The 17,752-nt window shown below is 41.9% G+C and overlaps 1 protein-coding gene across 3 annotated transcripts in view; it reads left to right on the forward strand.

Moving 5' to 3' along the window:
• The first annotated feature begins 1,383 nt into the window (after nt 1–1,383).
• LOC309549720 (proton-coupled folate transporter-like) overlaps nt 1,384–17,752 on the forward strand; it is a 650,810-nt gene continuing 634,441 nt past the window's right edge. For all 3 annotated transcript variants that reach the window (XM_082250194.1, XM_082250195.1, XM_082250196.1), the window contains exon 1: nt 1,384–1,713. In XM_082250194.1, coding sequence (XP_082106320.1) covers nt 1,606–1,713 — 108 coding nt within the window. In that variant the 5' untranslated portion in view covers nt 1,384–1,605. The remainder of the gene's footprint in view (nt 1,714–17,752) is intronic.

Genomic DNA, 17,752 nt, shown 5'->3' on the forward strand with positions numbered 1-17,752 from the left:
ACCACAGGGTGCAAGCCAGCCAGCCACCACCACAGGGTGCCAGCCAGCCACCACCACAGGATGCCAGCCAGCCACCACCACAGGGTGTCAGCCAGTTTGGCTCAGTGCTCTAAATGTAAGCTTAACTCTGCTCTGCCAGTCTTACTCGTTTATGTTACCTTCTATTTATGTTTGTAACTTTGTTTCAAATCCCCACCTTCTTCCCCTTACAACTTTCCATCAGATTCTTGCTGTACTTACTCGATGTCTGACATCCCTCCCCATCCCCGCAATCACACTCAGATCTTTGTGCCTGATAACTCGGATTGTGCCCCATTGTCTCATAGTAGTCCTACTTGTCCCATCTGATCCATACTGTATTTCTGCTGACCCTACTGCTTCAACTGCCCAGCCTATATATTCTTACCTGCTGTTTACCCCATTCTCTGCCTCCCTGATACCGTCACAACAACTGTTCAGCTACATTCTGTTCCTGATGCTGCCTTTTATCTCCCAGGTTTGTGTTCTTTGTGCATCTGGGCTTCCCACTTCACTCCTCCAGAATGGCACCCTTCAGTTCACTTCTAAAAACCTCCCATTCCTGTACATATAATGCAACTCCCCCCCCCCCCCAAACACACACCCTATCATCACCCTACAGACTCAGTTCTTCACTCTGCAATCCTATATATTACTGCTCATCTTCTTCTAGTTAACCATTTTACTAACTGATCTGATAATGTGCCCCATTTTCTATCACCTATAGCTTAGATTCCTAATTAAATCTCACTGCTAGTCCAGTTGCTTCCACACCTCCAGTCCCATTCCTTCAGTCTCAATTTCTTACCTATAATAACCTTTAGGTCAGTCACAGCAGTGTTCACACCACTTGTGGTGCAGGAACGCATGCAAGAGCTTGCATTTTGCCATACCACAAGGAAATGCACTGCCCTTTGTAGATGTGCACCAGTGCCATTACATCCTAATGGCACCCTCACACATCTAGCAAAGACAGGTGCCTTCACAGCCACCGAAACACATGGTAGTTGCAGTACCATGAAGTTTGGTGTGGTGCACTTTTAAAAATCGCTGTGTAAAACTCACTACATGGAAATACTCAAAAAACAGGCACATTTAATTGTTTCAAAATATACTTTTTTTATTATTTTTTTTTTTTATTGTGTTTTGATGTTGCTGCATCCCCACTCAATACAGTTTTATCTTTTAGAATTAGCAGGAATTTAGTAAATTCCGAATAATACAGAATCATTTGTATAATTGTAAACTGACACATAAGCTAGAAAGCTAGATAGCTAGACTTCACACTTTGACCTCAAATAAAAACAGTACTGATTTCAGGAAGTCACAAGTTCCGTGTTCTTGATTTTTCATGTATGAGAACCGAGCCTTAGAGCAATACTGAAACTCTTCAGAGTGACTTTGAGTATATTATAGCAAAATGAAAGATTTTCTCATTAGAGGATCTGGGTAGCAGTTACTTTATTGCATATTATTGCACTCTGTAGAAGATTGTATCCCTTCTTCTTTAACTAAATTAGACTCCCAGCCTTGCTTATCAGTTTTAGGCTATTAATCCATTTTTGCTTAAAAAGCTCCTGGCTGACAATGTGCCGTTCTTTACGATCAATAATTACAGTGGAACCTGTGCTTTTTCTTTTTATGACTGGAATATTTCTGCAAACACCAGCCTATCAACAGATGATATTATATAAGGTAGGATAAGTTATGCATTCCTCAAATATACTATGTTAGAAGGAATATTACCAATGTTATGCTATAGAAAACATATGCATGGGACAACTGCCTTCCTATGACAGAGGAAGTAAATATGCTGACATATACTTCTGTTAGTTAGCCGTGCTTGATGTCGTTTTATTTATAGTTTGCCTTTTAAATGTGGAAAAAAAAATCTCTAAATTGCTTTCAAATTATTCCAGTCCAATCTAATTCTATTTTTTGACTTAAGACCTATGATACACAAGAGATTTAAGTAGCAGCACTGAATAATTAAAATCTCATATAATGGTTGTGTGCTTCTTGGACAATTACTGTGCAATTAACCCCACATGGATTTGTGGAAAGTTGGTCGAAAATCTCCCATTTTGTAATTATTCACTTATTTCAGTGACAAATTGTAACTGCTGAATCAGCCTGGATTTGAAGGATTATATATTGAAATCTTCTGTTAGCAAAGTGAGATAAGAGTGCCTTGATTTTAATAAACCATGATTTTTTGCAGCATCGCTCTCACTATTATGCATAATCAGATGCTTATGTTTTACAACAAATAAAAGTGATAATTCTAAACTGAAGAGTAGACATCATAGGAGAAGTGCACGGGGTTCTGTTCTCTTTCAGAGATTTTTGTATGCTTGACATATGTTGTGAGAATGGGCAGTCCTGAATGATTGATTATTCATGGGCAGTTGTAGGAATAGCAAATTTCAGGGGAAAAAAAAAAGTTTTAATGTAATAGCAACTTCTCACATAATTACCGGATGAACCACTTCCACTATGTTATCTATTGAACAATAGCACAATAATATTTCTGTTGGTTGAACTAGATGATCTTGTCCGACCTGACTGACAATGCAATATGTAATATGGTGTATAGCCAATTTAAAAAATACAGCTTTATGTAGAATTTTTTACATCAGCCACTGCCTATTGGAGCTAATCCTATCACTGTTACAAAAGGATTTGCTAATGTTTCAGAAGTTCGTTAGTCATAAAACGCATTAAAATATTGGTGTAGTTGATTGGTTAACACCAGTGTAATTTAATACTTAAAGCGGATTTCCGCCCCGCTTAAAAAAATTAAAAGTCAGCAGCTACAAATACTGTAGCTGCTGATTTTTAAATAGTAGAACTTACATGTCCAGGGAGCCCGCGATGTCGGCATCCGAAGCCGATTTACGCATTGGCTCTCGGGTGCCGCCGCCACCATCCAGAGTAAGGGAACCCGGCAGTGAAGCCTTTCGGCTTCACTGCTGGTTCCCTACTGTGCATGCGCAAAGCGCGCTGCGCTTTGTAATTGGCCCAGTGGCAGAGGAAAAAGGAGGGGGCCGAACTTCCGAGGGACAGTGCTGTGGCGCTGTCTCTCAGGAAGTGGGTAAAGGTACCTGTCAAAAACAGGTACCCGTTCCCCCCTCCCCCTTGAAAGGTGCCAAATGGGGGGGGGGGGAGGAAGCAGATCAGTGGAGTTCCACTTTTGAGTGGAACTCCGCTTTAAGGTACTACTAGTTCATACCAAAGCCCCATAACAATCATTAAAAGGTTTAGGGACATTTCTGGTAAGGAACGTATCTCACAGAAGTTTGGGTGTCATTACTTTTGGAACTCTAATTTTATCTAGGATTCTGATGCCCTTCCTATTGCTCAAGTCATGCTCCATTCTTAGGGCTTAGTTGACAGTCTGAATTGTATTAGAACTCGACTGACATTTTTGTGATTATGATTGTGCAAATAGCTTTTTTTTTGTTCAATGCAATACTGTAGATATACTTGCATAGTGTCTCCCTTGCTGGGAGATTTATGTTATTTAAACCTTTTTGTTTTTTGTACTCCTTCCGTAAAACTCAATTTAAAAGACTGAAAGTTAAAATATCAGTGCAGAAGACTTTAGCACTATAGGTGACCCTCACAACCACAAAGAGAACTCACAAAATCTATCATATGTGCTTACAGATTGCTAGTTGGGACTTGGGATCATATGTTGAATCTAAACAAGAAGTCAGAATCTAAAATCAATGTACAGCAGAACTTAGAAAGTGGCACTAGCTTATGCATTTCAGCCCTTAGTCATGATTATGGGTGGTAATGACTGAAATAGGTAAGCCAACTCTGCTTCCAAATTCTGCTGTACATTTAAATAAAAGGATGTTTTAGGATTCTGTTATGGATGCTGGCTTCTTTATGTTAGTACTATTGATTTTGTCCACGTTATAATATTTATATTGTGGAGGAGTATTGTAGCCTGGAACTCCCATAGGTATTTGTATGGATTTAGTGGGTTGATCAGTGCTGTATTGTATGGGACTGTAGACAGCAATGGAATACAGGAAGAACACCCAAACAAACAAGTGAAGTGAAAATGGCCGCAGCCTCTTTATTATTGGTATAAAGTTTAATGCATATCATGACAAATGCATAACTTAAGCTGTTACAGTAGTTAATAACAACTCACTCAAAACATACCAGTGAAAACAACACAGCCACTACGTCTCATGTTGTCATACTATTAAACCATTTAGTTAACTGTCCCCCTTTCTAACATGAAAATTGACCATACCACATAATATTTCAGGCCGTGACAGGGAGGGAGGGATGGAGGGGAGCTCACAGGCAGGAGGTCTCTGAGGACTGGCAGAGCATAGCAGTTGATGCTGCCTTTTATAGGGTCTTAGACCCTTTCTAGAATGTTCCATAGGTCATGTGACATGACCTTCTGGAATATTCCCTAACAGTCAGCTGAACTACAGAGGTCAGCTGACTCTATTGACCTTTATAACCTTTTGATTCACCCCAACTGACTCCTAACTCCAACCACGGCTCATGTTGTCATACTATTAAACCATTTCATTAACCATCCCCCCCACAAGCCAGGATGTTTAAGAAACAAACCTGGCCCAACCCCCCTGAACTGCGGCCAACTCCCCCATATTTTGCAAATTGTTATTGAAAATGTCGAGACCAATGTCCGACAAATGTACACCATCCTCTCTATAGAGTCCCACTATTCCCCCCTCTAAATCTACGTGCCAAAAGGGGAAACCACCCAGGGCAGGTAAGACCCTTGCAATTGCCCTATTTATTATTTTTTTCACTTTCTCAAAAGGTGAGTTGAGTCAAACCAGCCTGGGTACAATTTCAGAGAAAACCAAAACTCTCTTAGGCAGTGACATTTGGAAGCAATATAAATCATTTCTGATTTTACCTTCCCAATGTCATTGCCTCCCAGATGAAGAATTAAAACATCAGGTGCTGGAAAAGAATGAAACATGTTAATAAATTCAGAAAATAAATCCTGCCTCATATACCATGCCAGCAAATATGTACCCTAATTGGGTCAAAACTCAAGCTTTCGAAATAACTTTGTCGCAAAGCTCTCCTTTCAGCCCAGAATATGAAAGAATGTCCAACCAACCAAATTAACAGGAATTGACCTTAAATTAGAAATGATAGTTAGGGCGTATTTACAACTTATATGCATCAGATTCCAATCTTCCAATTTTTTTAATAATGCTAACATCTAAACCCAGCCTGGCAGCTTCCGTGGCTACCCTAATACGGAAAGAATGTGAAGAAAAATTCATATTGTCCAAATTTAGAGAAGTCAGGCATTTACTCAGAACAGCATTGAATTGAAACCTCGATAAAGGGGACCCATTCATATGCGGTCTGGACTGCAAAAAAATCCAAAAAGAAACGTCACAGGACGGATGGGGGGAACCCGGAAAAAAATGTAAATGCAGCCAAGAACCTTTGGCTGACTGGTCAGTTTTAGATCTAGGAATGAAAATTCTTAAATCATCCTCCTTTAAGAATACATGCTTGAATAAAATACCAGATATTCTTTTTTTATTAGGGGGTACCACCTCAGAAATTCGCAACGCCCCAAAAAAGAGAAACGAAAAAACAGTCCAAAATAAATTTGCCTAGTAAGTGGAAAAACAATCCTTATCAACAGCCAAACCTAAAGGCCCGTACACACGTGCAGATCGTCGGCCGAAAAGCTTCGGCCGACGACCAATCGGCCGATTGTAGGCTTGTTAGTATGATGCTTCCGACAGCCGACAGCGCACTTTCAGCTGAACAGAATCTGTCGTGCAAGCATTAAAATTTTTGTATGCCGACACCAGAGTGGCCGATTGTTCGCCAGTCAATACAGAATTCGGCCGACAGACAGCAGATTTGCAAGACTGGGCATGCTCAGAAAAGAAAAAACACAGGGAAAGTTAACCATCACATGACATCACTTCTGCAGTCGGCTGTAGTCGGCGGACAAAATTCTTGTGCAGTCTTTTGCACTTTTCAACAGACGGCCGATCGTTCGGCCGACGATCTGCACGTGTGTACGGGGCATAACTCTACCCACTTGCCTAACTGACTAGAAGGGAGAAAAGGGGGAGCCTAGAAACTGCTTCACTGTCACAATCCCATGAGTTCAGGGGGCCTTAAAACAGGCACCCCTTACTTTCATTCTGTGCATATGTTGGATCTCTATGCCAGAATGCAGCAGTGCCAAATACTATGCACTGTCCCAGGAGAGACCATATTGCTTGTGGAGCCTTTGCTATGGCAAATAGACCCCAAAAGGCAATAGGGCCTATCAGAGCAACCATCATGTAAGTATAAAGCAGTCAGTAGGCAAGAAGCCCTGCAGATTACACACGCCTAAACATAATGCTGACATTTTCAATAACTTGGTGATTACATTTGTTGGCACTATGTGTATCATGACTGCACGATGCACTAACACTTGCTAATTTGGTTTACCTTGCCACAGTATGGAAGCAGAAGGCAAGCTATGCAACTGTTCTACTCCTATAGGAGGACATAATGGAAGGTAGAACCCACACATCGGGAAATGGGGTGACCACCATTTAGGGAACCCAACAATTTTGTAAAAGGGGTCTTCTGTAGTCTATGTCCAGTACTGCACTGGGATGTTAGTTAGTTATTATTACTTTTTACTAGTTAGTTATTACTTATTTAGGGGTGGGATTGCTTGTATGTAAAATACATTTTAGTAGAAAGCAATATAAAACAACTCTTGTCCATATTTAAACACAGAGAAAAATCTAATGATATACAGTATTTACTTGCTGGGTGTGTAGTCAGACTTGTAAGTGTTTCTGTTCATTTACTGCAATAGAAGTTGCCTAGCAACAAAGTGGTTTCAGGAACTGATTGCTCTGAGCAGACTCAATATTAATATGGGATTGGTGGCAGCTATGCAATTCACCTCTAATATGTTAAAAATCTACACATATAAAGCTGTCCACCACATCTTTATTTGCATTTCACATAGACATTTATTAGTTGCTTTATCACTCATTTTTGTGTCCTGGAAAAAAAGTGAAGGTGTTTATTGACTAGGGGAGTGAAGACAAATAAGATGGGAAATGTTTTTATTGTTCTCTAAAGTAAACACTTTTATGGCCCTTTTTTATGCAATACATCAGTGATGACCAACTAGCATAACAGTGACATCGAGAAAATAGTTTTTCATCCTTTATTCACTAATTTTTGCAGTGCCTGAAAAGAGGACTATTATAAAACATGCAGGTCGTTTAGTTATTGTGATGGTGGCATCACTCAATAATGCTTGTAGCAGATTCTAAATGGCAGCAATGCCATTAACCAATTTAGCTCTGGAAGGTTTTAACCCCTTCCTGAAATGAGCACTTTTTGCAATTTGTTACTGCACCGTTTTAACTTGTAATTGCGTGGATATGCAACACTGTACACAAACAAAATTTGCATCCTTTTTTTCCCACAAATAGAGCTTTCTTTTGGTGGTATTTGATCACCACTGGGATTTTTATTTTTTGTGATATAAATGAAAAAAGACCACATTTTGTTTTTTAAATATTTCTACATTTAGTTATAAAAAAAATTGCTGTCATACATTTAGGCCAAAATGTTTTTTAGCCACATGTCTTGGCTAAAAAAAAAAATTAAAAAAGGGTATACTTATTTGTTTGCGCAAAATTTATAGCGTCTACAAACTATGGTACATTTACTTGAATTTATGCAGCTTTTAGTTTATGACTGCCTGTCTCATTTCTTGAGGTGCTAAAATGTCAGGTTCACTAGTTCACCAGAAGCTTGAGGGGAACTAATACCGACACATTGCTGCATACGAGAATCCTGCGGTTGTTGCACCTCCACAGAAGAACAGGGTTTGGGTACCCCTGATCTTAGCAGGGACCACTACTCCGTCATCAGAGCTATCTGTCAGGGTGCTGCTCCTCTCTACAAGTTGGAATACTGAGCCTGATTTTGACAGTGAGGCTTCCCCATCGCTCTCATCTGTCATGTTCAGTATCCTGTAGGCCTCTTCACTAGTGTACCTTTTGTTTGATATTTTGGCCACTACATTTACAGGTACCTAGTGTGATTCACAGGTAAACACCTGGTTGTCAAAGGCTGTTTTAACGGCTAAGAAAAAAAAATACTGCTAGTGCTAGCAGAGATCAAGCCTGACTCCTCTAACACTGCGGTTTTGTGTGCTGTGTATTGAAAATGACAGTGATCTATTGATACTGCACTTCTTTGGGGCTGGGCAGAGGGGCTAAACGCAGGTGCTGGCAGGTGTCAGGGCTGATCCTGCTAACACCACATTTTTGGGAACACTAAACTATTGGGGTCGATAGTATAGTTCTGATAAGATCAAAGATATTCATCCGTTCAGACACTATACTAGTAATGGAGATATATAGTGTGTGCGTCAGTGTTATTGGCAATCAAAGGGTTAAACTCTGATGCTGCCTGGGATTGATGCTAACTGATGCTGACACTAATTGGTGTCACTCGTGATGCTAAAACAGTGATCAGAAAAAAAGATCTGTACACTTTACTAGTGGCACTGTGACAGGGAGTGAAAGGGTTAACCGGGGCGATCAGGGGGTTAAAAATGTATTAGAAAATATGTGGCTGGACCCTGATGCTACACTAAGACTGACACTGGTGCTAACTAGCGTCACCCGTGACACTAATACAGTGATCAGTAATGTATCTGTAGTTATATACACTGTATATAGTGACACTGTGACAGGGCAGTGAAGGGGTTAACTGGGGGTGATCAAGGGGTTAAATCTTTATTAGGGGATATAGGGGATATATGGTGGGTACCCTAAACCTATCTGGGACTGACGATAACTACCGCTAACTTCCGCTGGCGCTAACTGGCATCATCAGTGACACTAATACAGTTATCAGTAAATTATCTGTATATTGTATAAAGCAACACTGTAACAGGGAGTGAAAAGGTTAACTGAGGGGTGATCAGGGGGTTTAATATGTGCCTATGTGTACTGGTGTCAGTGTAGTGCTTGTGCACTGTGATGCTCTCTCCTCTCACACTGGAACTGAAAAGGGCTCCAGGAGAGGAAATTGCATCATTTCTTGTGCCTGTGTTTACATTACACAGGCACAGGAGGTTCTGCAATTGGTCAGAACCGATCAACAGGTCCAGGCCATAAATCATTGACCTGGACCTGATGACTGATCGGTTCTGAACCAAATCAGATCACCACAGGGACAGTGGGCTCACACTTGCCCCCTGCCCACTGGCGCGCATCCCGTACCTGTATGTGATTTTGCCCAGCCGGGCCACCCTGCCACAGTGTATATGCGGTGGGCGGTCTGAAACTGGCTAATACAATGATACAAAATAATACTACTGGTCATATCATACACTTTTCATAACTAATATTAATTTTACTGCCACTTGTTTTCCTTTCATTCTGCTTGTCAGCAAAATGGTATAAATATTTGAAAAATCTGAGGTCATATCTGAGGTTAGTCAAAGTTGGCTATCAAAAAATCAAGATCTTTGTGGCTGCCCATCAGCAGCATATGGCCTAGATAAATCATTCTTATATGTATTTACAATGCTTTACCATCAGTGATTAGCAATAAGCCATTTAAATACATTTCTGGCCGAGACATAGCCATGTTCTATGCTAATAATTAGGCAAAAGGTAAAATTGTTGAAAGATTGCTAAAAGATTAATGACTGGACTACAAAAAATTGGGATTTGATTTGCACTGACAAGATTCATAGACTTGTAAAATGTTTGGATTTGTATTTATGATCGCCTTGCAAATATCATATTTTTTTTGTCCGGAAAAGATCTTGCTAAGTATCACGTCAACAGAATTCTGTGACCATTTAAAATTAACCACTTAAAAATTGTAATATCTTGACTACGTAGTAATGTAAAAATGAGGTTTCTTTTGCATTGTAGGCTCAATCCCTGCATCCCCTTCTTTTTTTTTTTTTACAGTCAGTGAGGAGGTGTTGCAAACAAACCATCAGACAAAAACATTGCAGTAATAGCCATTTATTTCTGCACTAGCAATGGATTTTTCTTTAAATGCTAAGTGAGAGATGAATTACCCAAATTTGTAGTGGCGTTATCTTTACTTGCTTATGCCACCTGTTATTGTGGAGAAAAGAGGCTGAAGAACTCCACCAGAAAGTTTCAAACTCCCATGGCCCAAACTGATTATCCAAGAGTATAGGCTTCAGTAGCATTACCAATGGCAGTGGTGCCCAATTGGGAGATAGTCCTGCTTCTATATATTGTTGGTTTGCCTCTTTTATGGCTTCTACTTATCAGCATCACTCCTTTTTGGAGTCTGCTTCTTTTTACTCTGAATCAAGTTGTTCACACGAGTAAGAGTTTGTGATATAGTATATTTGATAATAAAGGTGGTTATTCAAAGACACTATTATTATTAGCACTATTTTTTCTACTGCTTTCCACCAAATTTCCATTTCTTGTGCAATTGCGGGTCACCCTGTCATCCCTTGCATTCCCTGTGATGGCGGAAACAGCTTTACTTTTTCCAGGAGCATACAGTCAGCAGGGCCGAAGTACATCAAGCATTTTTAATGCAGTGCACTGGGAAGAAATGTGGGAGAGATTACTGTGGCTCCTGTTAGATATGGAGGTTAGAATAATTTAGAGTGTATTTAATTTGTTTATTCATTGCCTGCTATGTTTCTTGTCACTTCAGTTTAAAAAAACTGCAAGTTGCAATCTGCATTAGAATCTCAGATTACTTACCACAGTTTACAAGCTTTCACAGACTGTGTGTAAATGTTTTTTTCTATTTAGCAAAAAAGTTTACACTTTTTGCCATTTTGAGTGTTATAAATATAAAAATATAATACACATCACAGATACGTCAGACTTGACTGACTGGCTGTAGTTGGTTAGCATTAGTAGCTGTAAATAGCATGCATTTAAAGGTTTGCAAAGCATTTAGACCTACCACTCATCATAAACAAAATAAAAAAATAGGCTGGACATCGGTGAATAAATTGGCCACATCAGCGTAATAAAATAAAAGGTTACCAGAAAGTAGAATGTAAGTAAAAAAATACAAAAATTTAACAACCCTGACTAGAAAGTCTGTTTCACAGGCTACACTCCTTCATTGACTTAGTTTAAATAGAAGGGTTGCTTATAAGGTAGCATCATTACCGTAACTGCAATGAAATCTGCACTTGGAACTAAGCTCACTGATTATTCATTCATAGAAATCTACCAGCTGGGAAAGCCACTGCTTTTTTTTTCTTTATTTAAAGTTCCTTAAAATGTTTCTTTTTCTCATATCCTCCAGCCACCAAACAGTCAAAATAAACCTAATCTTGTGCTGTCAAATAGTGTTGAGCGAACACGGACTGTATTATTCGTGTTCGTACCGAATAATTGGATTTTTGTTACCCGAACACGGACACGGACACTTTACTGTATGTTCGGGTAAAAAATCCGTGTTCGGTCGTTTTATTTCCGGGTTTTGCATGTTTTGGCGCTCTTTTCATGGCGGGCTTTCAACAGCCAATCAACAATCGTTTAACTGGTGTGCCTTAAGCTATCCCAGCCATGCCTGCAAATGTATGAGTAGCTGTGATTGGCCGTCTGAAGCATGTGACCAAGTCTTTATAAGTTCGAGGCAGCCGCAGCGGCGTCATTCTGCTGCTTAGCTCAGGGACAGAGCACACATACGTGCTGGCTGCAGATTAGGGAAAGACAGGCAGGGAAAACGAATTGGTGTCCGGATAGAATTTAGGGTCAGGTCGGAGTGTTTAGGCAGGGCGAGTTGTAGGCATTTTAGGGATGGAGTCTGCTGAATTATAGGGTCAGTGTGTTCTACAAACTACAATCGATATTGCTGTGTGGTGTGGGATAGGAGATAGGCAGGTGTCAGTGATCCACATCCATTTTTCTGTGTGTGGGCTGCAGTGAACACAATCTTTTTGGGGTGCAGTGAACACAATCCTTTTGGGGTGCAGTGAACAAAATCTTTGTGGGGTACAGTGAACACAATCTTTGTGGGGTGCAGTGAAGACAATCCTTGTGGGGTGCAGTGAAGACAATCCTTGTGGGGTACAGTGAACACAATCTTTGTGGGGAGCAGTGAAGACAATCCTTTTGGGGTGCAGTGAACACAATCTTTGTGGGGTGCAGTGAACAAAATCTTTGTGGGGTACAGTGAACACAATCTTTGTGGGGTACAGTGAACACAATCTTTCTGGGGTGCAGTGAAGACAATCCTTGTGGGGTGCAGTGAAGACAATCCTTGTGGGGTGCAGTGAACAAAATCTTTGGGGGGTACAGTGAACACAATCTTTGTGGGGTACAGTGAACACAATCTTTGTGGGGTGCAGTGAAGACAATCCTTTTAGGGTGCAGTGAACACAATCTTTGTGGGGTACAGTGAACACAATCTTTGTGGGGTGCAGTGAAGACAATCATTGTGGGGTGCAGTGAAGACAATCCTTGTGGGGTACAGTGAACACAATCTTTGTGGGGAGCAGTGAAGACAATCCTTTTGGGGTGCAGTGAACACAATCTTTGTGGGGTGCAGTGAACAAAATCTTTGTGGGGTACAGTGAACACAATCTTTGTGGGGTACAGTGAACACAATCTTTGTGGGGTGCAGTGAAGACAATCCTTGTGGGGTGCAGTGAAGACAATCCTTGTGGGGTGCAGTGAACAAAATCTTTGGGGGGTACAGTGAACACAATCTTTGTGGGGTGCAGTGAAGACAATCCTTTTAGGGTGCAGTGAACACAATCTTTGTGGGGTACAGTGAACACAATCTTTGTGGGGTGCAGTGAAGACAATCATTGTGGGGTGCAGTGAAGACAATCCTTGTGGGGTACAGTGAACACAATCTTTGTGGGGTGCAGTGAAGACAATCCTTTTGGGGTGCAGTGAACACAATCTTTGTGGGGTACAGTGAACAAAATCTTTGTGGGGTACAGTGAACACAATCTTTGTGGGGTACAGTGAACACAATCTTTGTGGGGTGCAGTGAAGACAATCCTTGTGGGGTGCAGTGAACCAAAATCTTTGGGGGGTACAGTGAACACAATCTTTGTGGGGTGCAGTGAAGACAATCCTTGTGGGGTGCAGTGAAGACAATCCTTGTGGGGTACAGTGAACACAATCTTTGTGGAGTGCAGTGAAGACAATCCTTTTGGGGTGCAGTGAACACAATCTTTGTGGGGTGCAGTGAAGACAATCCTTGTGGGGTACAGTGAACACAATCTGTGTGGGGTGCAGTGAAGACAATCCTTTTGGGGTGCAGTGAACACAATCTTTGTGGGGTGCAGTGAACAAAATCTTTGTGGGGTACAGTGAACACAATCTTTGTGGGGTACAGTGAACAAAATCTTTGTGGGGTACAGTGAACACAATCTTTGTGGGGTGCAGTGAAGACAATCCTTGTAGGGTGCAGTGAAGACAATCCTTGTGGGGTGCAGTGAACAAAATCTTTGGGGGGTACAGTGAACACAATCTTTGTGGGGTACAGTGAACACAATCTTTGTGGGGTGCAGTGAAGACAATCCTTGTGGGGTACAGTGAACACAATCTTTGTGGGGTGCAGTGAAGACAATCCTTTTGGGGTGCAGTGAACACAATCTTTGTGGGGTGCAGTGAACAAAATCTTTGTGGGGTACAGTGAACACAATCTTTGTGGGGTACAGTGAACAAAATCTTTGTGGGGTACAGTGAACACAATCTTTGTGGGGTGCAGTGAAGACAATCCTTGTGGGGTGCAGTGAAGACAATCCTTGTGGGGTGCAGTGAACAAAATCTTTGGGGGGTACAGTGAACACAATCTTTGTGGGGTACAGTGAACACAATCTTTGTGGGGTGCAGTGAAGACAATCCTTTTGGGGTGCAGTGAACACAATCTTTGTGGGGTAGAGTGAACACAATCTTTGTGGGGTGCAGTGAACAAAATCTTTGTGGGGTACAGTGAACACAATCTTTGTGGGGTGCAGTGAAGACAATCCTTTTGTGGTGCAGTGAACACAATCTTTGTGGGGTACAGTGAACACAATCTTTGTGGGGTGCAGTGAAGACAATCATTGTGGGGTGCAGTGAAGACAATCCTTGTGGGGTACAGTGAACACAATCTTTGTGGGGTGCAGTGAAGACAATCCTTTTGGGGTGCAGTGAACACAATCTTTGTGGGGTACAGTGAACACAATCTTTGTGGGGTGCAGTGAAGACAATCCTTGTGGGGTGCAGTGAACCAAAATCTTTGGGGGGTACAGTGAACACAATCTTTGTGGGGTACAGTGAACACAATCTTTGTGGGGTGCAGTGAAGACAATCCTTGTGGGGTGCAGTGAAGACAATCCTTGTGGGGTACAGTGAACACAATCTTTGTGGGGTGCAGTGAAGACAATCCTTTTGGGGTGCAGTGAACACAATCTTTGTGGGGTGCAGTGAAGACAATCCTTGTGGGGTACAGTGAACACAATCTTTGTGGGGTGCAGTGAACACAATCTTTGTGGGGTGCAGTGAAGACAATCCTTGTGGGGTGCAGTGAAGGCAATCCTTGTGGGGTGCAGTGAACAAAATCTTTGTGGGGTACAGTGAACACAATCTTTGTGGGGTACAGTGAACACAATCTTTGTGGGGTGCAGTGAAGACAATCCTTTTGGGGTGCAGTGAACACAATCTTTGTGGGGTACAGTGAACACAATCTTTGTGGGGTGCAGTGAACAAAATCTTTGTGGGGTACAGTGAACACAATCTTTGTGGGGTACAGTGAACACAATCTTTGTGGGGTGCAGTGAAGACAATCCTTTTGGGGTGCAGTGAACACAATCTTTGTGGGGTACAGTGAACACAATCTTTGTGGGGTGCAGTGAACAAAATCTTTGTGGGGTACAGTGAACACAATCTTTGTGGGGTACAGTGAACACAATCTTTGTGGGGTGCAGTGAAGACAATCCTTTTGTGGTGCAGTGAACACAATCTTTGTGGGGTACAGTGAACACAATCTTTGTGGGGTGCAGTGAAGACAATCATTGTGGGGTGCAGTGAAGACAATCCTTGTGGGGTACAGTGAACACAATCTTTGTGGGGTGCAGTGAAGACAATCCTTTTGGGGTGCAGTGAACACAATCTTTGTGGGGTACAGTGAACACAATCTTTGTGGGGTGCAGTGAACAAAATCTTTGTGGGGTACAGTGAACACAATCTTTGTGGGGTACAGTGAACACAATCTTTGTGGGGTGCAGTGAAGACAATCCTTTTGGGGTGCAGTGAACACAATCTTTGTGGGGTACAGTGAACACAATCTTTGTGGGGTGCAGTGAACAAAATCTTTGTGGGGTACAGTGAACACAATCTTTGTGGGGTACAGTGAACACAATCTTTGTGGGGTGCAGTGAAGACAATCCTTTTGTGGTGCAGTGAACACAATCTTTGTGGGGTACAGTGAACACAATCTTTGTGGGGTGCAGTGAAGACAATCATTGTGGGGTGCAGTGAAGACAATCCTTGTGGGGTACAGTGAACACAATCTTTGTGGGGTGCAGTGAAGACAATCCTTTTGGGGTGCAGTGAACACAATCTTTGTGGGGTACAGTGAACAAAATCTTTGTGGGGTACAGTGAACACAATCTTTGTGGGGTGCAGTGAAGACAATCCTTGTGGGGTGCAGTGAACCAAAATCTTTGTGGGGTACAGTGAACACAATCTTTGTGGGGTGCAGTGAAGACAATCCTTGTGGGGTGCAGTGATCAAAATCTTTGTGGGGTACAGTGAACACAATCTTTGTGGGGTACAGTGAACACAATCTTTGTGGGGTGCAGTGAACAAAATCTTTGTGGGGTACAGTGAACACAATCTTTGTGGGGTACAGTGAACACAATCTTTGTGGGGTGCAGTGAAGACAATCCTTTTGGGGTGCAGTGAACACAATCTTTGTGGGGTACAGCGAACACAATATTTGTGGGGTGCAGTGAACAAAATCTTTGTGGGGTATAGTGAACACAATCTTTGTGGGGTACAGTGAACACAATCTTTGTGGGGTGCAGTGAAGACAATCCTTTTGTGGTGCAGTGAACACAATCTTTGTGGGGTACAGTGAACACAATCTTTGTGGGGTGCAGTGAAGACAATCATTGTGGGGTGCAGTGAAGACAATCCTTGTGGGGTACAGTGAACACAATCTTTGTGGGGTGCAGTGAACAAAATCTTTGGGGGGTACAGTGAACACAATCTTTGTGGATTACAGTGAACACAATCTTTGTGGGGTGCAGTGAAGACAATCCTTTTGGGGTGCAGTGAACACAATCTTTGTGGGGTACAGTGAACACAATCTCATACTTCTGAAGATTTGAGGGTGCTGCCTGTTTCATCCTCCTCCTCCTCATCCATCCTTTTAGGGGTACAAACAATAGTAATTGGGGCCTAGTGTGCTTCTGTACGTGTGAAAAACATACACTTTTTTTGATCATATTTCCTATTCCGCTATTCAATAAAAACCTTTGGGGATCAATTAAATTGCGGAATAGTCTGTGTCGGTACGTGTGAGATCCACCTTTCCAAGTTTTTGGGGTTCATCTCATACTTCTGAAGCTTTGAGGGTGCTGCCTGTTCCATACTCCTCCTCCTCCTCCTCCATCCTTTTAGGTGTACAAACAATAGTAATTGGGGCCTAGTGTGCTTCTGTACGTGTGAGATACATACACTTTTTTTGATCATATTTCCTATTCCGCTATTCAATAAAATCCTTTGGGGATCAATTAAATTGCGGAATAGTCTGTGTCGGTACGTGTGAGATCCACCTTTCCAAGTTTTTGAGGTTCATCTCATACTTCTGAAGATTTGAGGGTGCTGCCTGTTCCATACTCCTCCTCATCCTCATCCATCCTTTTAGGTGTACAAACAATAGTAATTGGGGCCTAGTGTGCTTCTGTACGTGTGAGATACATACACTTTTTTTGATCATATTTCCCATTCCGCTATTCAATAAAAACCTTTGGGGATCAATTAAATTGCGGAATAGTCTGTGTCGGTACGTGTGAGATCCACCTTTCCAAGTTTTTGAGGTTCATCTCATACTTCTGAAGATTTGAGGGTGCTGCCTGTTCCATACTCCTCTTCCTCATCCTCCCTTTAGGGTAGGAAAAAATTTAATCGGGCCTAGTCTGTGTTTGTACGTGTGAGATACACAGTTTTTTATCCTATTCCGCTATTCAATACACACCCTTTTGGTGTAAAAAACATTAAATTGCGGCATAGTTTGCATATTTGACTGTGAGATACACCCGTGCGATACTGTTGTTCTTTTGTTCTGCTATTCAATAAAGACCTTTCTAGGGCAAGATCTTAAATTTCAGAAATATGAAGAGAGCGTCAAATAGGGGCCGGGGCCGGGGTCGTGTTGCTGCTGCTAGAGCTCCTGTTGCAAGGAGAGGACGTGGTCGATCTGTGCCAGCTACACGCACAAGTGAAACACCTTCCTCAAGTGTGAGTAGGCGACAGAACCTGCAGCAGTATTTGGTAGGGCATCATACGCCTCTAGAAGTGATGAGGCCAGAACACATAGAGGCGATAGTAGATTGGTTTGCTGCTGACAGTGCCTCCAGTTCCTTCACATTGTCTCCCACCCAGTCTACTGCAGAAAGGTTAGAGTTGGCACCTGCAGCCAATGTCCAACCGTCTTTCACCTCACCCCCTTGCAAATCAGGCAAGCA

This window comes from Pelophylax lessonae (assembly GCF_965119305.1).
Source record: "Pelophylax lessonae genome assembly, chromosome: 3".
In the NCBI taxonomy this organism is placed as follows: Eukaryota; Metazoa; Chordata; class Amphibia; order Anura; family Ranidae; genus Pelophylax; species Pelophylax lessonae.